The sequence below is a fragment of the Acanthaster planci genome, linkage group LG14 (genome assembly GCF_054643075.1).
Source record: "Acanthaster planci isolate LZ-2023a linkage group LG14, COTS_SCS, whole genome shotgun sequence".
NCBI classification, from domain to species: domain Eukaryota; kingdom Metazoa; phylum Echinodermata; class Asteroidea; order Valvatida; family Acanthasteridae; genus Acanthaster; species Acanthaster planci.
Window position 1 is genome coordinate 14,826,924 of NC_141790.1, and position 23,857 is coordinate 14,850,780.

Consider the following 23,857-nt stretch of genomic DNA (forward strand, 5'->3'; position numbering starts at 1 on the left):
GGAGTAATTTGCTGCAGTGACGTCTTTTTTTATTAAAGCAATTCACTTTAATCTTCGGGGCAGCTAAAGAGAGAGAGGCCAATTTTACACAAAGTCATAAGCAGTCTGTGTCGGGTGCAGCTCTTCTGAGTGGGCCGAGCGATACTACTCAGTCTGATACTGTCATAGTTGAGGTAGACTTACAGATGAGTCACTCAGTCTCAGACATCTGGTGACTGCCACAGTGCTGGAGTCATTTCCAATCCCCGTTCATGGCTAAGACAAAAAGTAAGCTGGTCAGGTCCACCTGGGTCCAATACTTTGCCAAACGGCTTAGGATTTGACTTGTGTACTGTGTGGTCAAAGGTGGCGTAGGGCTGTGAGCAGATCTTGCATCTGGAGCTAGGCTTAGGTCTACCTGTTTGTCCTGCAGTAACATTCCGAGTAGTATGACAAAGCCATCTCAGAAAGAGCTGGTACAAGATATCCTTAGCTAAATACTTGCTAACTTTATGAACATTTACCGTACACTTTTAAGTGTTACTATCACGGCTATGGAGGTGCATTCATCAGCGTTCATCGGTCAATTACAAGTTATTTATCATATGGGTATTTTAACTATATTTCAAGCAGAGTTACTTTAATAGACGGGTAAGCTTGAAATACTTCTGAGAAGTTTTTAAACTTTCAGGTCCCAAAACGTGTCACTCGTGGACAGCGGTTTCATCCGGGATTACAAGTGTCCTAAGAACGTGTTATCGCTTGCAAACCAAGAGTGCTAAAACACCACAAAACGGTAGGATATCTGAATCCGAATGAGTGAACATTTCCCCCCCCCCAAAAAAAAATTGAGAAACACTTAAACCGACAATTCTCCCAGTAACTGTGCCACACCAGCCAACAATACTACAACATGGATCATATGGGATATACCAAAGCCATTTAGTATTCTACACTTTTTTTTTTTAAACACCTAAACACTTTTTACAGAATAAAGCTACAGTCACTATCTTTACATATTCATAAGTTATTAAACTGTTGATTTTCTTTCTAATGGAGCTGTACCTTTGAGATCACTCCATTGGGAAGGAGGCTCATTTTCCTAATGAGAGCTTACACTTTGTTCAACGTTCAATTCAACCTCTAAACATTCAGATGTCCTATGTGCTGAGGTCTTGGTATGCCCTGTCCAATCAAATTTACAAGCTAGCTGGAAAGGTCACCATTGTTAGCGTGGGTGCAAGTTTAGATTTTTAAAGTTTTCCCAAAAAGTCCTCTCCTGGAAATTTTCATCCATCCAAAAATGAGAACAAACCCTCCCCTCCTGTAATGATTGGAATGGTCCAACTCACGCACTTGGTCTTTCCAGAGTTAGGCGTTTCTGTGGATGTTATCGAAAAAAAGCAACGTCACCACAGCACACAGACCCTGGGTAGCTCAGCTACTTGCAAAATGGGTTACCTCTACCAGTTCACCACATCTGAAATGTACCGCCCAACAAAAGCTCAGAGCATGGTTCTACTAGCTGAAACCTCTAAGCCATATCTCACATCTGATTTAAACTTAAACCGCCCAAATGCTACAAATCTCTCCTCTCTAGAAAGTTACAAGAGGAGGAAGTTTTTTCTCTTCTTATCCAAACAAAACTCTGTTCTCCACTGAATACATTCAGTTGGGTGGTAAACCGCTTCAATATTTCCTGTCTGAGTAATTTGGGTATTATCTTTCCATCGCAGGTTAATATTCACAGTTTACATGTATAAGATTTCTTAATTAAATTGGGCAAAGCTTTACAAAGTGATTTTTGGCTTACTTGCAACACTATCCGGTTTTTTTTTAATCCTTCGAACGCTGACTTAAACCTCAATCTGTGCAAATATATATCTTAAAGGAGTAGACAGATACTCTGGTGTCATTTCATCTAATTTTTCCCCTTAAAGTCACCAACTTCACTAGATACATGTATCTTATACACACCGAAAGCATACATCTAAGCACACGATGCTTGCAGGACAATGTTATGAAATAACATGACTTTAGGAAATCATCGTTCAAGTCCATTATGTACAAAAATGTATAAAACAAACTATACCTACCAGCAGTTTTCTTTTTCTTCCAAAAATAAAAAAAAAGAAACAAAACTGGCAAAATGCTTGAAATGTGGCTGTGGCTACTCCAGCAACAAAGCGCCGACTCAAAAATAAGAAAACAGTATTTTTCTTTCCTTATTTATAATTAAAATACATAATCCTTTGAAAATATTATTTGTATTTTTTGCATCAAATTCATATAAAAAAGTAACTACACTCTGATCTGGCATGTACACTGTGGGTAGGATTTGTGGAGATGCTCCGAGAAATGAACCTCCAAGAGGTGCGACATCGGGAGGGGTGTACGATATTTCTGGGGGGGGGGAATTCTATACATTCTTTATGTTCCATGCCTGGCCATTTGAAGCAAGATATGGGACGGAGAGAACCCCCCCCGCCTTTGTGTTGGTCATTGTTTGATCGGAATCTCAGGAATTCTTTGCAGACTTTACAGGGGGGATGTGTTAGGTAACAATAGTCTAGAGTGTGTATAGGGATTTGACAGGTAAGACGGGGTACCCCTCTGTCCCATGTCTTGCCTGGTATATGCCTGGCTATTGTTGAAGCTGATAACGTGGATCACGGTGGATGTTACAAGGACATTGCTGTGCCTGTAAGACCAGGAAGTGTGGCTTTTGAATGTCGAGTCGATCTGAAATCTGAAGTCTGTGCCATCTCTTCTTAACCCTAAAAGTCCTCAGTCCTCCAACAGGTGAAGGATTGAGGACTGTTAGGGTCAATGGAACTGTCATTGGATTTTTCTGAACCTTAACTTTTGAGTGTCCATAAAGTACGAGCCAAGATTATTAATCTATGAGTTAAACGGTAGAATTTGACCAAGCATCTCCACAAATGCCAACATCTATCGACATTTATACATAGAAACTATCAACAATGCGGTCAAAGTAGAGGAAAACAACAGTTACCATAGCAACGGAGAGCTAACAATCTACCCAAGAATTTACCTAATGCTACATCTTTCTCTATTGGCCAGCCAGCAAAATGCGCATGAGCAACTTTCAAAGTTTTTGGGTAATTCACAGATTGGATAGATGCTTGGTGGAAAAAGAGAAAAACAATACACATTGAAAATATTTGGAAAACGGAGGGTAGGGCGCTACATGTTTGTACATAGGTTTGTAATGCACATGACCCCTCAAGAAATTTAGACAGGCCAAAAGATGAGACACTGATACAAAAACAGCAAAAGGGCATTCCGAAGTTCACCGTCATCAATTTCAGTTCCTGTGCCTGGTAAATTCCTGTTACGGAACCTCAACCAGTTTCCTGTTTTGATTGTAACTTGAACCAATTGTGGATTAAATGTCCTGGTTTTGCCAAAGTCAGAATAGACCTAAGATATAACGACGTCACACTTTGTTTCACATATGCACTTTCCTACTGGGTCTCAATGAGTCATATCCTATCCCACATCTATTGGAAAGTGCACATGCAAACAAAGCTCGACGTCATTGTGACTTCTTTACGATTTACTGAAAAAAAAAAGCCAATAGGGTTGACTCACAAAACACAGAATTAACTTGTCTTCAACTGCTGAACTGCAGAACTTTGCATTTTATATACTCTTTTGACAGACTCAATCTTTGGTGTGCGCAGTGGTGGTAAAACTCATGAATTTCCAACAATTCGTTCTCTTGTAAACGTTCAAGATGGGGAAAAAAATGTTAATCCAGCTGTTGATGAAACTCAGGAAACGTTCAGTTCCTCCAACATGCAATCAATACATTTCAGAATGGCATGGCAACTAGCCAATCAGAGACAAAGAAAGTTAAGAATGCTCTCCAGATAGGCAAGCTAATGGCTGATTGGGTGAAATGTTACCAGGCACTAGCCAGTGATAATACTGGTAATTCAAACATGCAATGAAATATCACTATGAGAAACATTTGGCCCAGCAACCACACAGATGACCTTATCGTAAATCAACCTTGTTTCAGATTTTACATTTCTAATCCTTCAATGCAAAGTGCAATTCAAAATCAAAGATGAGGAGAAGGCAGGTTGAAAGAACAGAAACTGTTAAGTTTATACTGCTTCCCTTTAACCAATATGTGGAATTTTCGTCCTTGTTACAATAAATGTACACAGCAGAATTTTACAGCAAACATTACTAATATTGCAAATGCAATTATGTGTACTGTGCCCCAAATGATTAACGATGCACATTAAGTGCACTTGAAATATGGACAACTTTGGAATTTCATTTTTTTTTCAACAAGAAGTTAAAAGAAACACATACCACTGTCTGATGCTTGAATTTACCAGATAAAACTTTTGCATACGTACTTGAGTGAAATGGAACATCTTTTACCCAGTACTCCACACAGAAACAAGCTGATTGGTTGAACACTGCGGCACCAGCCAATGAGAAACATCAACACTAGCACGCTGACCAATGGGAAGGGGTGTTTATTCTCTAGCAGTAGCAACCCCCTTCTTCCTGTTGCATATCGTTCTCGGGCTCTCTGGCTGTTAGTGTGACAGGAACTTTGGGAAGCAAAGTGCGGTCAAGGAAAGCAAATAACACATTCACAATCTATCTCTGAAGAAACTCAGAAAGAAACTCGGTGAGTTAATTCAAAATGTTACGAAACAAACAAAAACTGACCAAAACTATTAAACTGAGACATAGTCAAAATATATTTTCAAAGTTTTATTACGTCGCTCTTGGCTGCCACGCTGGGCTTATACTTGGGCAGCTTACTGGTATGCAACATCGCAGTTTTACTCTTATCAACCAACAGATCAATTTAAAAAGTTTTTAGTCTTCATTTTCCCCCAAAATGCAAACCTTCAGTTATTCTGTAGCTGATGTAATGCCCAATTAGAGAAGGAATCCATGGGATTTTCAGGATCTTTTAAAATCTCTTCTTGGGTTAAATTTATCTACTTCTGGATTGAAGGGGTACAGTCAGTAACAAGAGACTAAACTTGTTTCAAGAAAATAAAATCTTTGACAATGTCGCCAGTGATGTTTATATATATGTTTTTTGATGTTTGGGAATTTCAAATTTTTTTGTTCTTACAAATATATGTATTGCAAACAATGCAACATCTCTCTTGATACATGTATGTATAGCCAACCCTTACCAAAGCCTAGACTGGAAATATACAAATGTGAAAAGCAAGTTCTGGGAGTTACAAAGACAGCGCTGTAACAGAAACTGAACAGAATCTAACAAACCAGACTTACAAAACCTAGGATGACAGTGCTTCAACAAATTAAAAAAAACAAACAAAACTCCTGGGTCTTGCTATCTCCAGCTGGGCAGGGTTGCGTCATCAGTAAGGGGAAACCATCACACTGAACTGTACACAAATCACAGAATTTTTTTTTTTGTTACAAATTTGAACCATCGCATATGTGGCGAACCGACCACTTCGGCGGTACTGTGGGTGGGCATCACAAAATGTTGGCATCTGACCTAGTCTACCACGAAAACCTTTCAGAAAAGCCCCTCCTATTTACCCCAAGACCTCATCACAAAAAAATCTTCCAGCGTTTCAAAGAGATAAACCCGCATCTAACTGCACCCACACACTACGCAGTGTTGTAGCAATGTCGTCAGCTACATGCATTATCCATAATAATTTAAGAAGTCACTCTGTATACTGTACAATTTTTAACAATGCATAGGCTGTGATGGAATATGAATGGAATCCAAGACCAATAATTCAAGTTATCCTTTCACTGCAAGAACTGGGACACACACAAAAGGTATGTAAGGTCTGGAACAAAAACAGTGAACTAAAGTTGACAGAGAGAAACAGAGTTTGCTTCTGTTTAAAGATCACTACAAAGCCCAATTTGTGTACAGTAAACTGTAAAACCTACAAAGTTTTGACGAAGCAGTTCAAATCATATTCTCTTCTTTCAGTTGCCAACACCAATGATGGGACCAAGATTCCTTCTACAGTTTTCCGGCAACGTGTTTTTGAGTTTGAAAGGACAAGCGAACAATTCTCCGAACATAAACTTCAGGGAATGTGCCATCATACCTACATACGCACATCAATTTATTAACAAAACTGACTTCACTGGCCAGCACTGCGACATCATCATAACAATAATATTATTACTAGCTCCAACACTGGTCTAGTTGTTACATACATGTAAGCCTTGCCGCAAGCCAGTTTAAAACCAGGACTATTCCCCATAGGACCGACTGCCTGCTCTGCTAACTTGATAACAATCTTCTTTCCAACCGCGGCAAGTCAACAGTGTCAAAAGTTTCACCCTCAGCAATATGTAAATGGCAGACATTTTCAGTTGCCATTTGCATGTAGGCATATCCGGAAAAATCTCCAAGTCCTTATATTTGTGCTCACAACTTTTCTCTAAAACAATACCAAACCTAGACAACAAAGGACTGACGAGGGTAGCGAAGGATTTCTTCCCCACAGAAACGACACAATAAATCAGTAACATTCGGCCGCATGTAACAAAACAAGTGGAACAAAATCTACAAACAATGTACGCTGAAAAACTACTGGAATGGACAGTGGCAACTACATGTACACTTGGAACTAAAAAAAAAACAACTGAAATTACGCCATAAAAAAGCATAGCAATGTATCCACGGTGCATACAGTCAAGCAAGGCTACAGAAAAAAAAAGGAATTCATTGAGTCGACACAACTCGATAAAATCAAAAGAGTGCCAGAACGAATACCTCTTAGATTAACGACTGCCGTGACGTGTTGTCGGCAGCTCATTAGCAAACTAAATGACTTTTGATTGACAAGAACCTACATTGCCTTTGCATTCATAGAAAAACAAGGAATGCCAGATGCTGGCAAAGTTTACACGAGACAGGCACGAAAATTGAGAAGTCTCAAATGTATGCACTGGCACACGATGACCATTCAAAAGGACACCAAAGCCAACAGAACTATATATAATTGTGTACATGTATTTTCCAACTAATCCTTTTTTTTCCTGCATTGTCCTGTTGGTGTTTCATGACTAGTTTTCACGTTTGGTGCATTTTCCTTAGGAATTATTCATACTCATACATATCAGCACTCAATCAGATACAGTGTTACAAAGCAGTGTCCCAGTGGTGGTTGTTTGACAACCTATCAGAGAGTCTGTTACATGATGCCGACTTTTTTGTTTGTTTGTTTGTTGTAAGCCAATGAGAGCTCAGCTTTGTCACAAGGTGGCCAATGGGAATAGCTGTTAGATGGATTCATCAGCATGCACATCCACCTTCTTGCTGTTGGGGGTCCTGTGGTGTGTTCTTTTCTAGTTTGACTTCAATCACTGGAGAAAAGAAATCACAGTCAAGGAAAAAACATGCTCCATGGCAACTCATACTAAACAAAAAAGGCTCAAAAAATCAAAGTTACATTCACAATTAACAACAAAATGAAAGCACAGGTGGTCTTTCGGGGGTTGTCATTGGAAAAGGATGAAACTGAAGTAAAATGAGTTGAAATGAATAGATTAAATAGAAATGACAGAATTGGGAAATTCACAATACAGCAAAATTAATTGCCAACAGAGGCATGAAGCTTGTTTTCTCTGCACTCCCTAACAGGAAACACAAATATTGCACTGTAGACATAACCAAAGGGTATTCATTTTATTTCAGGTGGTGAGGATTCAAAAGTGTTATTTTAAAGACTACTTTTAATTTAATATGTTTTTTTGGAAAGCTTCAAATGCCTTTTCTGGGTAACGTACCACATGGAGAAAAATGATAAACGTAACTTTGGAACAGATGATGCAACCACAGAATATTGTATGCAAAAAGTCTACTGCAAAGTTCGAAAGTGGCCCCTCTTGAGCATAAGCCGTATGGCAAATCTCTCAAATAATGAAACACTTTGGGAAGACAAAGCACAGAAATGTAGATGTGACAAAAACATACCAAGAAACTTAGCAGAAAGTTGCAGATTAGTAGTATTTTAGTTAAATTATGTTGGAATATTACTGAAGAATTCATAGTCTGCAAATCACAGTTAAGTAGGCTATTCTTGGACGACAATAATACATGCAAGACAATGAGACAAAATTAAAATGGCATTTGCCGCAAATTTCAGTGTTGTAGTCAAGACCATCACAAGACCAGACACAAGGCCAGACACCAGACCAGACACAAGACCAGACACAAGACCAGTCACAAGACCAGTCACAAGACCAGACACAAGACCAGACACAAGACCAGTCACAAGACCAGACACAAGACCAGTCACAAGTAACAGGGTGAACAATGACAAAGGAATACTTTTGTCACAGTTCATTTGAATAGCTTGTGGCTTGAATTCAGACTGGAGGTCTTGTGAAGGTCTTAAGTGGTCTCGACTACAACACTGGCCACAACGTAGGGAGGGGGGAATCAAATCCAAAAACACACATTTACAGCACGAAACAAATAATTTTCCCTCAAAAGAGCCACAGACACTTCTTATAATGATGAGGTCACTGCAGCCCTTCAAAGTCAGCCATTACTGAACGGTAGTCACATTCCCTGCGCCACTTTGATAAAAAAATCTGTTAGACTTATGAACATGAGAATGTGGAAGAGGGCAAGAAGTGTTAGCCGCATGAGATGTAAAATAGGGACCGACATTGGCTAATGCCTTGGCAGCCAGAGCAAGAGCAGTACTGTGCAACGAGCGCACTATGTGGAGTCCTTCCCCTCACAATTTGGAAGCAGCAAGTCACAGCAACAAACAGCCGCAGATAAGAGCAAGCATCGTGACTTGCTTACCCCCGACCACAACAACACGCGCTGTCCTTCAGCGTCTGCCAAGAAGAAATTCACACCCACTACAGAAAGTGGAACCAGACTTCCCTCACTAAAATGCAGCAAAATTGACAGTTTGGGGCACTTGACGGTATACGCATGTACGCCAGGTTTGTACGAGAAAACTGTGTTGAGGGAGCTGAAGGCATGCAAGGTTTTCAAGAAACTCATGCAGGGCATGCAACAAGGCAACATTCACTTTGGGCATTTTGAACTTATCAATCACCAACGGCCATACTTACCTCAGGAGAGGAATACTCACAAACAACATTTTATACATCCAAATCTGAATATCAAAGTGCATTGATACTTCCCAGGACAACTCAAGTGGACAAATGAAATCAGAAAGCAAAACTTGGTAAAACCGAAACTTTGTTCTACAAGTCCTCACAACTCAGTAAAGTACAAAAATCCTGACGCATCCCAAGGCAATTTGACCATTAATTGCTTGACTAGCTGTGACAATAAAAAAGACCAAAGTTACCGAAGGCAAAATCAGATCAACCAACCGACCAATGTTACTACTGTCGATACGGGCAATTCAAAATAGTGCACCTCCAAGCCGATCACAACGCGCGAAATATGTCAACCCTTTCCAAATGAGCATTCGGTCAACGGATTGGCGCACTGCAATAGGCCAACATATCGCAAACTCTTAGAGGCGCACTATTGCTGCTGTCATCTTTGCATCACCTAAACAAAACTGATAGCTATCCCTCAAACTACAAAAGAAAAACGCTAAGCTACTTTCAATACAGATCTGTTTACCATGCAGCCAGCAGAATTTAAGTAATCTTCATTTGTTCATAGTGAAGGCCAAATGTAACACAGCACCCTACAAGCCTTGGGCCAAAAACATTTGGCTGTACTTTCGTGTACAGCTTACAATATCTGCTCACACCTAAGCAAAGCTGCTTAGCAGAAAACTACGGCTAGTGAAATGCCAAGATGCTGGGCACATGTCTAATACATGAGCAGGTTAATAGCCTGCTACCAAACTCACTGGTTGACATAAAAATTTTATCCAGCAACTCTCGGCAATCCACACAGATGATTGATGTCCGTTAACAAAAGTCTTGTTCGTCTAATCCTATAAGACTATACTAAATGCCGTACATCTTCCTGTAGTCTGTCTCACTAAGACCAAAAACACCCAAACAAATAAATAAGCCCTCTTGGCATTTGGGCTTGAAGAAAAGTTAGGAAGAACCTTGAGTTAGGCAATAACTGAAGTGAATTTAATGTGGCAGAGAAAACAGAAACCAATGGTTTGTTCCGTTATTAGAAATCCCACGCAACCCAAATGGCATCCCGGAAAATGTTAAGGAAAGAGAGAAACGATGGAATTTGAATGGGCATCTGAGGGAAAAGGATACTGTCGCCGGTGTTTTTGGGTTCTGTGGTCTCCATTCCGGGTAGGGCTGCTGCTACTCGACGGAAAAGCTGGCAAGGTAATGAAAAAAGAAAAACGACATCGATTCAAGTGAATAAAACCATGTCCAAAGAAGACGATAAACAATTGAAGACAGGACAAGGAACACTGGGGTGGGATGTCTGGATGCAATTCTATCGACTGGTGGGCCAAGAATGCTCCTTGGCAAATTCACTCGCTGAGCGGTACTTCAACTCTGGACCAGTCAAGAGCAATGGGCCTCTAGCTGGACCAAGAGAGGGGACTATATTCTTAGCTAGGGAGGCTCCTTCGGTTGGAACTGAATTTCACTGGTTCACAAACGACAAGGAAAGGCATGCGTCCAGGTTGCATGGCTAAAAACAAAGTGACCACTTCCGACCAACGCAGCTCTTTTCAACCAATGTGGGGGTGCTTCCGCTCGAGGCAGGAACATTTGGCTGGTGATCCGTTTGTGTCCAGCAAAAGTTTATTCTGTGTTCAGCAGACATGCATACTGGAACTGATCCCAAGAATGAGCCTGTGTTGTGTGTTCCCAATAAGCCTCTTGGGAGTTACATTTGCATAAACTCCGGTACCCTGAGTTCTTTAAAAATCACGTGAACAAAACAAATTGAAGTTTCCATACTAAGCACACAGTCATTATATCTTGTGATTCAGGGCAAACTTTTGCTTAGTTACATAAGAGACACCTTGCACCAATACACTGTTTCCAATGGAAATTAGAAGGGGAAAAGGAACCAGTCCATTCTAGAGAAGGTGGTTGCTATGCAAAACCTTGCCCCGAATCATGAGGTATAGCAGCAGTGTCTTTAGTCTGGGGAATTCAAGTTGTTATGCTTATGTGCAATTAGATAACTCAGTGTATCAGATGTTACACAACTTTAACTTGCAAAAGGGGCTTATTATTGTCGGGCAGATTTGGATTCACACTCTTATATTTATAATTTCAAAGACCCGGGTCAACATCTCTCTAAGGGACACAGTGCTACTTGTTTGCTTATTTAGCTTAGGCAACTCTGCCCAAAGCACTTGAAACTACCGTCTCTGACAACACAGATTGACCACAGTTGAATGAAAAATACACACGCCTAGACAAGTATGGCATTTTGCTCTTACAAGGAAGGTCAGCTTTGGTTGTACCTAATAATCCAAGTTGATCAATTAATGAAAAAAACCTCCTTTTTCACAACAATATTTCTCCCAATGGAAGTAACCCTGATGCCATTCGAATCCAATCTCGGGAAGACAGTTCCTTCATTCAAATTCGCATTTTGAAAAACCACTGCCCGAGGTAACCCCTTAAAAAAAAATTCTCTGCAACTGTCCGCGGGGAGAAGCCTTCAGAAATTACTCCCACATGTGCTGTTGGAAGGCATATTCACCTGTTTGACGTTGTATCCTGCCTTGGCGCTGGTTTCAATAAACAATACATTCAGCTCGTTGGCTTTCCTTTCCCCTTCATCTCTCGACACTTGCCTGTCGAACAGAAGAACGATGAAAAGCAATCAAATCAGGCACGACTTCAAGTACGTGTACATCAGAAAAAAAAACAACAAACGGGCCGTAGCCTCCGTCTTTAAATGCATCCAGCAATGAGTCTTTTTCTTTGACTAAAAGAAGACTGAGGTTTTCTGAGAATCTGCAGCAATTTCCCCAAAGTGTCCCGAATTAATGAGCTACTTGTATTTCTGTAAAACATCTGGAAACATCCCCAAATCAAATTCTTAAAAACGAAAAGACTTCCTCTTCAGTTTTGTTTAACCGGACACTACACCGGTGTTCCGGTGTTGAACGCAAAAGCTGTTACTCATACAGTCCAACCTCGTTTCTAAGGTGTTCAGACTTCAGACTTTGCAGATTACCTTGTTAATAAAATAGCCTTGAATTATCAGGACTGAAAACAATACAGGAAGAACATTGTACTCTTATTAACAAGGTCTGGTTGTAACAGAGAAATGTACAGCAAACTTATCATTTTTAAAACAGAACGCTTGAAAGAAACAAAATACATCTCGTCTGTTATCTAGCCCTGTGAGGCTAATTTTTTTTTTAAATTCCTTTCTCAAAGCCAAGTTGACACATACCTCTTGTCACCCAGATCTGTTTTATTTCCGACGAGCATGATGATCACGTCGCTCCCTCTCTCCGTCCGAACATCGTCGATCCACTTGGACGTCTGGTGAAATGAATTAGCATCTAGCGACGAGGCGAGAACGAGTGAGAGAGAGAGAGAAGGGAAAGACAGCGAGTCTTCAGCCAATTGGATACGCAGATCAATCAACGGCGGAAACACATGCCAGAATTTGTTGCTGCAGCAGGCCTAGGGCAGAGGGGTTCGGCATTCACTTAATGCCCTGTCTAACCCGGCAATTTTCCTCTTTAGCAGAAAATTAATAGAACTGATCTAACTGTACAGTAGAAATGGAAACAAATCTTTTCAAAAATTGAAAGAAGATCTTCTCATTTTTTTAACGTCAAAAATATTTTGTAAATGTACAAATTCAAACCAACTTTATTTGACACAGTTCGGATAGTAGCAAGAAAAATGAAATATAGGAAAGCCTGATTTCCTATAAAAACAGAAGTTTTGTTTTCAGAAATTGAAAATCAACAAGTTGAAATTTTTAAACTATACTCCCACCATATCCCAACTGATGTTAACAAACATAAATGCGACTGGCATGACCATACGTGTATGCCATTATGCATGCACCGATTTGATGCAAATAAACAATTTCTCATTGGAATGATACAGGTACGCAAAGCAGTGGTGTCGGGCCTTGAATACGCCTTTCTCAATTTCGCCAGCCGCAGCATCATATTCCACGTCCCTGAGTCAGACAGCAAAGTGCCGGGACCACATTCGCCGAGACGAGTGACGTACTCACTGTAAATGTGCCGTATAATGCAGTTACAGCAAACGTGAACGTGGAAATGGATCTGTGCCCGAGGTCAAGAAATTTATACATAGATGCCTCGGAAAGTCAAACTCATAAATGTATACTAGAGATAAATGCCGTACAATTAACATGAGCAGTGGTGACCTTGGCCACTGCTGCCTGTAGGTCTCCTTCATGTACATATGTATAAGCTGCCATATGTATAAGCTGCCATATGTATGCAAGTAGGTGAACTTACTGTGGGGAACAAGTACATGTACTGTATTTGAATGCAAAAACAGCAGTCAATGGTTTTCGTATAGGTGAAGGGGCCACCATCTGGTTCCCCCATCTGCTCCTGCTTCAAAGAGATGGCAAATTAACCCGGGGTGGTGTTCATTATGCAACAGGCTGTCGTGAGCAGACACCAAAATGTACAGTAATACGTGGAAGCCATTCACAGCGAGGTCTGTCTCACGTGTACATGTACATCTTTCTCCAGATACTAAAATATGAAGACGTGAAACCTAATGTAGAGGAGAGAATTTTTTTTCACTGAAATTTCGAAACTAGAAATTTTCCTTGAGTACAGATGGACATCAGGATGGACAAATAGACAGTTCTGGGCATGTCTAGGAGATGAAGTCGTGTGCAACGGCACGCGCGTCTCAGACTCCTGGCCGACCCTTTGGTCTGCTCACTGGAAATGTCACGGGTTACTGCTGGTTGATGGCCAATTTCTCAAACTAAGAAATGCACCGCATTTAACTGTCTGCAGGGAGGAGACAAATGGGTATTTCTACAGTTCTCTCCACTCACTACCCCCGCATCAAATGGCAGTTGGATATCAATTGTTGGCCAGGCCTGCCGAGTTTCTTAGAAGCAAAACTGTTTACCCAGCTGGAATGTCTGACCTTGAGTTTAATGTATAACAGAATTTATTATATGTGGCATGCTTATTTCTGACATTTGAACCTCAAAGAGAGGTCTATTTATCAGTGAGGTAAGTTTCTTAATATTAGTATGGCTGATATCAAACTTGCTTGGGACTATATACAGCTTTTTTTCCTCACATACACGTGTTGCAATCTTCACAAAGTCCACTTTTATATCAAGACATCAGAATAGTCTTTTAAAATAAATTTCTAAATCCTAGTAAAGTTATATTTCTTGTATAAATTCACATGGGAACCCCAAACTTTCCAAGCTTTTTAGGCAATTACTCTGTGCTACTCACCAAGATTTCTCAAGTGATTTTAGGGTCTCGTGTGCTTTTCCTTAAAAAGTTGGTCACTTCCTAAGAATTTCTTTGTAATCTCCAGCCTCCTCCCCATGACTTTGTCACCTTGCCTTCCAAGTTGATGAGGCAATCCTCTTTCAATTCCTCTAGACTACTTACTTGTTATATCATAGACTACCACTGCTACCGTTGAGTCTCTAATATAGCTGGGTATGAGACTGCGGAATCGCTCTTGGCCCGCCGTGTCCCACAGCTGCAGTCGGACCGTCCGGTCCTCAAGGTACATGGTCTTGGACAAGAAATCTATGCCAATCGTTGCCTGTGAGGAGACAAGGGTAAAGTTCATATGTGAAATCCTCAAATCATCCTCGATGTCCTGATAAAGGGTTTACCATCTCCCTTGAGCCTAGACATTAATTTGAGTCTGTGGGGAAAGTCTCGACAAACAATAGTCCAAGTGATGTCAACTTTAACCTTAACCCCTAGGCTCTTGCACTAGGGAGCATACTAAACCCAACAAACTTCAACAGGTGCATGTGCTTGTCTATGTACTTGTACATGCAGGTCACTGTACCAAACCTGATAAACTCCAATAGAATGAGCCCATTGGAGTTTGAGTGATATGGTATGGATGGGTCTATGCAGTATAGGATGACTTGCAATAAAGTACCAAACCGGACAAAATCAAGCACAGGCTAACACTTGGTACAGCAAGCTAGGCACTGCACACAATGACCCCTGTGTGTCCCAGCTCACACAAAATCCAACACCATCACCCTGGGCTTTTGAAACCATGTCAAACAAAACTCAACAAGTTCATCTGGCATGGTACAAAACCTGCCAAAACATAGAAAAACCTGCTGTTGGGAGTTTGATGGACACAGGGCAGTTAACTGATCAGTCCGATCACATCAGCCTCCCTGGCCAGAATCGAACCAGGTTCATCTTAGTGGAAAGAGAGGAAACCTTAAAACAGTGCCACCAGACAGGGTAAACAATGGACCTATGCCACAATGCCTTTGTGCATCTCCAAACGTCCAATGACAAATTTGATAGAAAGAAACGTGGACTTTATAAAAATTGGCGACATCATCGATTTTTTTCCCATCGAAAAAAAAAAGGCTCTGACAGCACTGCCATGCATCATCACCGAGTCACAGGACGGCGACACAACTGCAAATGCTAAATCTGGGTCATATGACCAACTCTACATGCAATGATCTGTCAAGATTGTCCTCATACGGGACAAGTGACTTGGAATCCCCTATGATGGGACTGTTCACCATTTATCATGGGAATTGGCCTTTGCATGACCTTCCGACTAGCATGGAATGGCTTTTCTCAAAGGTCTACCACTAAAATTTAATTAAGTGACCCCCAGTAATCTTTCGAGAGGGAACTTCAAGAATGCACAATTCCAGGAATGTCTAGCTTCAACTGTTTAAAAACCCACCTGGTATGTGTTGTCGAAGCTATCGTACATAAATCTTGTGATAAGTGACGTCTTGCCCACTGAAAGAGAGACAAATGAAGATGAGAATGTGTGACGTTGAGCATCAAAGGAGTACTCCAACCATCCATGGCATAGAGATTGGCACTGGATATAGGGCCTCTTTAAGTGGACATGCATGACATGGAAAAAGCAAAAATAAATTTCATTTTTTCCATGTCCATTTTATTTTTCCAGTTATCTTTAATACCGAGTGTCTCTTCAGACATTTTGCCAGAAACTTCCAGAGTCCGTTACTATGCATGAACCAGGATATACTTGACTCTAAAGTTATCTCTGCCAGGGCAACAAGCCCTATGTACGGTAACAGTGGCTGGGCTCCACCTTCCTCAATCCTGGAAAAAATCCTCCAAAACCTGCTGGTGCATTGTGGGGGAATCCAGATTTTAGAGTATGAATTTAATAACACTAGCACCTGTCTTAAATACATGCACTGCAGGTAAACGGTGATTTCCAACTCTTTCTTTTCTGCACTCGAACATTTTTGGAAAAATCCATTCATTTAAAGGCAATCTCAGGAACAACTGCTCAATTCCACTGGTGTATGCGCAATTACAATCATCACCAGACAGTGGCCACTTCTACATACAATGACATAAATGGCCCTGTGGTTTGTGACGTACACTTGTCATTCTAATTCAAATATTGCCCACTCACTGGCCATGTCCTGACCTGCATCTAGCTAAAGGTCAGAACTTGCCAGACATACCCGTCTACCTGTTGGAGAAAATCAATAAAGATAACAGCACATAACACTAAGGAAAGCGTGTGTCTGATACGGACACTCTGTCCAAAACAACACATGTACAGATGTACTGCTTGCATTGTACAGGGGTAAATTTTACCTTCAAATAGAACTTGTAATCTGTATAAATTACACAGGCCTATATGTGAGAAAGTGCTGGATTATTTTGGGTATGCAGACCAAAGACATTACATTTGAGTATCAGCTATCTCTTAACCCTCCTATGCTCAAGTCACTCTTTGGGTCACTTGGTAATCACCTCAAAGAGGCACAGCTGTGTCCTCTTGTGCACTGCACCAACAGTCCCTCACAGGAATATCAGATTGCACTTTTGTACTGTCCAACAACTGTGCCTCACTGTTTCATGTGCATAATTGTGCAGTTAACCAAATGCAGTGAAGAGGACTGCACAAAAGACCCTGGGTCATTTTGTGCTGGCAACCAACTGTGTACACACAGAACCTGTGCATGTTTGTTTTCCATGTAGAAAATACATGCACAAGAGTGCTGTAAAACCAAAGGAAGGTCAAAGGAAAAAAAAAGGAAAACAAGAACTTTGAAAGTGTGTGCTCACAAATTAGCCAAGTTTAAAAAAAAAAATACTACTGCCTCTATGGCTCTGCAAAAAGAATCTAAGAAGCACTGTGAATATGTGTACGCGTAAGGAGACAACCTGTGCTGCCTTGGGTTCTGCCTCAAGCGCGTGGTCTCCTCCTGACACAGATGAAGTTCCTTTCCTCAAGCAAAAATTGCCCTTCCCTGACATCTCAGCCCTGAACAATTCCTAACTGGGGGAAAGGGGAACGGCATATGTACAGTGTACATCTACGTGTACACATGTACATGCAGGCCAAGTGTCTGAATCATTCAGGGTGACCCATCATGGAGAAACGGAACAGCACGCGTCATGAGAATGAAATGCAAAGGTTCTCGGGGGTCCTTCTGCTTGGTCAAATGAAGACGGATGGAGATTGGTCGTGCAGACACGCTACTCCACCACCTCCGCAGATAAATAGGCAGACACTGACCGACGGCAGACAGTGACCCCCCAGAACACGTCAACGAAGGTCTCGGGCAAAAACAACACTCTACAGTACCATTACCACTCGGTGAAATTTACTCCAGTCCACTGTACATATAAATGAGAATTTGGTTTTATGTAAGCACTGGCTACCGCTAGAGACAAATTTTCAGAGGGGAATAATCAGCAAGATTCACTGTAAATACTTCCACAAACACCTGTTGAAATCAAATGAAACAAGGTGTCAAACAAAATTTCTACCCTGAAGGGGGTTGTCCAAAAGACAACTCCCATCCCTTCCACATTTCCCAACTGAACCTATCAGAAATATGTACAGCAGTATTGCATATATATCTCTACTCAAATTCCATAAATGTAGACTGAATTCTTACTATTCTAACACACTGGTGTAATGTTCATGTTTTCATGTACATTACACAGGGCTGTAGTCTGCACTCTGCAGTGCAATATTATCTCTCAGCCCTATCAATTTCCACTCGTGAGAATAAACGAAACACGTTTAGCCCCAAAATTATCAATTCGCAATTCCTGGACAAAAATAATACTACCCGAGTTTCAAGCCAGGGCACAATCACAGACATCGAATCGATTTGTCACTCACTGCCGCATAACCGCGAGTAAACTTGACTCACCGCCCAACCTCCCGAATCCGGGCTCTGCTCTTGGACTCATGAATATGAATGGCAATGTTTCCATTGGCTAGCCCCGATAATGCTGCACCTACACGACCGTTCCCTTCTCTCCCTCCCCCCCCCACCGTCTGCGGCCCGTCTGAAGAGCACGCATAATTGGGAGCAGTGATGTACATGTATTCGGGGGGTAGGCAAGTGCATTCATGTTGCGGCTGTACATTGCCTTATGCCTGTGTCCATGCAAACCATGCAAGTCCCTTGCAAGTTCATGTTCAAGATTTAGTACGACTGGCATAAATTATTTATTCAGTCGGCATAGAAATACTTTCAAATTCAAAGCCAATTAAAACCTTGGGTTTGACCGAGAAAAAATATAGAATTACAGGTCTACACGTACATGAACATTGTATATGTTGCAATACATCTCTGCATATTCCAACAAGTTCTGGGTTATGATTTGGGTCAATGAACTACATACTTGTGAACATTGTCATGCATGGCATATTTTTGTTTTCCAAGCTGAAGGTATGTTACCACCCATTGAACATATGTAAATAACGTACAAACGCTAAGCAAGGAAAAGCAACGTACATGTACACTGCATACATGTACATCAATTGTTGGAACTTGCTCTGTCAAGTGTCTGCAATTCATATAGGTACACATCTGAATTTGTAAGGAATGTTAGAGATTTTTTAAATATGAAACCCGGGATTTGGGTCACAGTGCATGCTGAAAAATTGTACCGAAAAGCACTCAAATAATACCAATGCATGTGAATATGAAAGATCAAAGTGCTGATAAGTAACGCACATGCCTACAAGAACAAGCATACAAAATTTCAGACAGGCCAGCAAAGTGGCCTGAAGCATCTCCATGTTTACTACACGTACAAGAGGTTCATTATTAAACCAAATGTTGAAACCAACTGACGTGATCACAACCCATACTCAGTATTCCGTAAGAGCTAAGAATTCGGTGACCTGTACCTGCCTAGGGTCCAAGTGAGTTTGAGGAGCTTTATGAAAGACTGCCTATGCCGGTGTCCAGCAAATCTTATTATCCCAAGGGGCACAGGGCAGGATCAATGAATTTTCCCATTTTCACCATGCCGCTAGTTAGGCAACAGGTACATGTGCATTGGACCGCCAGATTTAATTGTTTGGATTCTTGTCTGAATGAACTATGACCCGATAAACGAGTGCATGCAGTGGTACATGTACACTGCACACTGTTCACCTTTCACCTTCTACATGTTCATGTACGTGTTTGTATACATGTACATTGTACATGGACCTTGTACATGGACATAAAAGTCTGGTAACATGGCGAAAGCAACGAGTCAACAAAATGTGCCATACACAGGGTAATTTCCTGTATTGGTCAGTACAGTCTGACATGTACATGTGTATGTATACATGTGACATGATGCACCGCACATGCTACATCATGCACATGTCCATTCAATTCTGGTTTCCACACTGCATCTGAAGCTGAGCCCCGTTCAAGTCCTCACATTTTTATTACAACCAGATATGTGGAAATGTTAAACAAGTAAAAGTAAAATTATCTTCAGCCAAGAAATCTGACCAAGAATGTACAGTGTATGGATACGTGTAAAATTCCACATAGTCAAAGTACACGTACATGGAGGGAAATACAGTTTCTTTCCAAATTACATGTACATCACCTAGACCATGAACGCCACATCCCCCCAAAACTGTAGACTCATGACTGTATATGTAAAGAAAAGTCAAAATCGCCATCTTTCCTTTCTCTTAACCTGTCATTCATTTTTTTTTTTTTAATTCAAAAGAGCAATGATTCCGACATGAGCGGTGATCCTGAAATACTGAAGTATCACCAATTCATGAAATGAGCATAGTGGCTCAAGGATATGGGGAAAAAATCAATGATCTCGTGTCAGGTTTATACAGCGGGCATTTTCTGGCTCGCTGGTGCTGGCGACAAGTCCGCAGTTGAACACATGCAGTGTTGAGTATCCAAAGAGTCTCTTTGGTATTTCCAATAAGCAAGAGTCATTCGGGGACCAACGCACACGCACGAGTCCGCGTAGCGTTGCACTGATTGGGAAGACCTTTCTAGCATCAGAATACTCTTAGACATACTTCGGTTTGGGCATGTGCAGTTGGAATACCAGAACGTCCCCTTACTCTGATCAACAACCAACCAACCATGACAGTTCCAGTTACCAATTGCCACTGTCGCCAAATGGTAAGTATTTACAGTATAAGATGCGGCCAAAAAAATGAGAAAATGGCAAGGAAATAAAAAAAAATTGTATTTAGTTTTGCAAACAAAGTTAAGGGGCTGCCAAAATGCGTACTGAGCTTAAACTTTGGTTATCCTTTACAATTTGCCAACTAGAAGCCTGCATGACCACTCATTTCCAACCAAGAAGTCTAGCATGTATGCATCATACATACACATCCTATTGCTCTTTGGAAGATGGCAGCCAATAGACCTGTTTCATGCGGCAGCCATCTTGCATTTCTGCCATTCAAAGCAATCAAACCATACTGAGGCTGGAAGGAAAAATAGTCTGTTCCCTATTCTCAATATGTAAAGTTGTATTACATCTGATAATGGGTGTACAGGGAACATGACAAATATAAGTACAAAGATTATATTGTAAATGCTGTAGGGTAACTGCAAAGTGAAGGATTTTGGATGCCACATGATGGTTCCTTGCAAGAATTGGATTGGTGACAGCAGCTTGATGACATTTGATAAGAGGGGCGGATATATACATGTAGGGTAAATCACACCAAAAAAATGGAATTTGTAACCCCTCCCCCAGCAAATGATCACAAACGCATATAAAAATGTTGGCTCAGGAGCAATTGAAAGGTGAATAATCCCATTCAAGTAGTTTTGTAGTGAAAAACAACAAATTCACATCATTTGCAGTCCTAAGACTTTCACCGAGCTGCTGACCCTGCTAACCAGCTACAGGTTCTGGACCACTGAGCTGATGACAGCACCTGTCTTAACTGTAGCGGGCAAAAATGGCCTGTCTAGAATTGTCCAGTCATACTAATCCCTGCCAACATACCACCACCATGTACAAGTACCACCAACACAACATCAACACCTCAAAAATACAGTCTGCATCGACAAACAACGTATAAAACTGTAATTTCTCAGCTTTAGGGGAATTTCAGTTGGTTTGAGGTTACATTTTATTTTAAAAAATAGAGTTTTTTACATGAAAAAACTATCTTAGAGAAGCATAGCCTTTGGCTGCCACCTTGCCTTCTCAGAGAGCTTGGACCATATCACTCAGGTATGAGTGTGCAATTAATGCAATTATCATGCCATAGACAACACAACAGAGGAGGGTACCTTGAACATTTTGAAACAGGGATGGGCGAAAACCCCCCAAAAAACTTTTGGGGAAAAAAACAGGAAAATTCTTTACCCCTTTGTGAGTGCCATATGGCGATGCATCACTCAGGCCCATGTGATGTCATGCCGACTGCAAGAATGACCGTAGACCGGATAAAATCGTGTTCAGCGCAATCTTGACTCTTGCACAAATGTCTTCCCTCCTGAGTCAATTATCCTAAAAATTTATGCATTTTATTTACAGGCAAATCAACTCTGGATGAAGTACAATACATGTACATTGTGTATCTTTGCACAAGATTCAAGATTGCACTGAATAGGCCTACTCTCGCATCTACTAAAGCCAGGAGAATAGAAGTTGTAGATTTGCGTCCTCACAATTTCAAAAACATGTGAAGCATTTTTTTCATTTTTCCTGATTTTATTTCAACCTCCAAGTACAGACACTTTTCAAGTACAAAATGCTGCCAAACTACAACCAAAAGCCTTGCTGAGGGATGAGCGACATGTACACGTAAGCAGCCCTTCATGAGTTCATGGGTCAGGTCAAACAGGGATCATCACAACAAAAAGACCCGCACTGAAACGTATGTATAATAAACGTGCAAGCCGATCCGACCCACATGGGTCGGCCATAGTTCAAGCAGACATCTGGACATACGAAAGCCATCAAAACTGAGCTAAGTATGGATGAAATGCATAAATATGGTGCTTTGTACAGCTGCTAAAAGATTTGAAACTCTGATGTTTGTGATTTTTGTGTCTCTTTCTTACAAATAATGAAATTTTTGTAAATAATGATTTTTGGGGGGTGGTGGCATCAGGACATGTGGGCAGTGGATGCAAATCTAAAACTTCTATTCTCGTGGCCATGGCCTAACCATGGAGGAATAAATACCAACACTGTAACAACTAACGTCCATGACTTTATACAGTCGCCTAGCGCCTGGTCAGCTGGTCCCTGATGTTACTTCACCACTTAAGCCGTATTAGGGACCTGGCAACTATATGGTCATGGATGTTAGCCCTAGCTGTCTGGCTGTGGTTTTGTATTAAAATGCAGAAATGACATGAATGAGCATAATGAGACAGCCATGACATGGCTTGGGTCTAATGACACTACATTGACATTAGTCTGAGTTACTTGGACCCTACAAATTGCCTTTTGCAAACATTTGGACATCATTTGGGGATAGTAGGGTCCAAGTACCTTCCACTGGTCTTTGCCTTCATTAACTCAAAATAGCTCATATCCCATATCAAAATCATCTGAATTAACCTCCGAAACAATCCTTAAACTGTCAAATGTGCCCGGCTAAGGACCGAGTGAGAATCACAAATTCAAATAATGATGGTAAACTTTGCTCATATTTGGGGAGAAAAGAGAAATTTCCCCTTTCCCCGGGCCGGGCCTTGGACTAGGCCTATCTAGTCTACGCATTGACAGAGGCTTACATGTCAGTACATGTACATGACCACACAGCCATACAGCAGGAGTTGCCTGTCGTGCAGGCCCTAACTAAATTTAAAATTAGCCTACACATACAATGTACACGTCTATCCACCAATCAGAAAATCAAGCAGGTCACTTGTCTCACTCCTAATGGAAGAAATCACTCAAATCAAAATTGGCAAATAAAAATTGATTCAAGAAAATGCAATCATGAATCAGTGAGCGTTTGCAAAAAAATTCCATTCCATCCAACTCACCACTCTGTTCTCCGAGAAAAACTAGCTTGAATTTCCTCAAAGGGTTCCCAAAGTCTCCCGAAGAAGACATGATGTGTTTCTATCACAACCTTAAACGTCGGACAGCTAAAAAATATACAATTTCGATGCAGTATTTCTTTCGAAAATCGTTATTATTCGGCAGATTCTTGGCCCAGCCCTCCGCCACGTTAAAACGTCAATCCATGAACTGCGCATGCGTTGTATAAATTCATGTCACGGAATGGTTTGATTGGTTGTACTTTCTTACCTCCAGTGGGGATGACTCACTAACTTCACAGGTGAATCATTGATAAATCGGCCAACAAAATTAATGTATGTTTATCTAGCCAGCAAAATAAATACTTCTAATATCGATAAAAGTTGGTCAAGTAAAACAGAAAGATGGTTTGTCATTATTTTATTATTTCATACCCAATTTTTCAAGCCGCAGAAATTTTTCACTTAAAAAAT

General features: G+C 40.9%; 1 protein-coding gene across 2 annotated transcripts; it reads right to left on the bottom strand.

Annotated features, from left to right (window-relative positions):
* Window positions 1-4: 4 nt before the first annotated feature.
* LOC110977849 (ras-related protein Rab-6A) lies at window positions 5-23,613 on the bottom strand. Of its 2 annotated transcripts, none has more exons than XM_022232336.2 (7): window positions 23,387-23,613; window positions 15,832-15,890; window positions 14,538-14,697; window positions 12,344-12,455; window positions 11,642-11,735; window positions 10,222-10,288; window positions 5-4,577 (listed from the first exon to the last, which is right to left on the bottom strand). In XM_022232336.2, exons 1-7 carry the CDS (start codon window positions 23,454-23,456, stop codon window positions 4,507-4,509), a joined length of 633 nt encoding a protein of 210 aa, XP_022088028.1. In that variant the 5' UTR covers window positions 23,457-23,613; the 3' UTR covers window positions 5-4,506. The 2 variants fall into 2 exon arrangements, with proteins under 2 accessions (XP_022088028.1, XP_022088027.1); XM_022232335.2 differs by lacking the exon at window positions 5-4,577 and adding an exon at window positions 4,729-7,356 and having other exon boundaries at window positions 23,387-23,612.
* Between the last annotated feature and the right edge of the window lie 244 nt (window positions 23,614-23,857).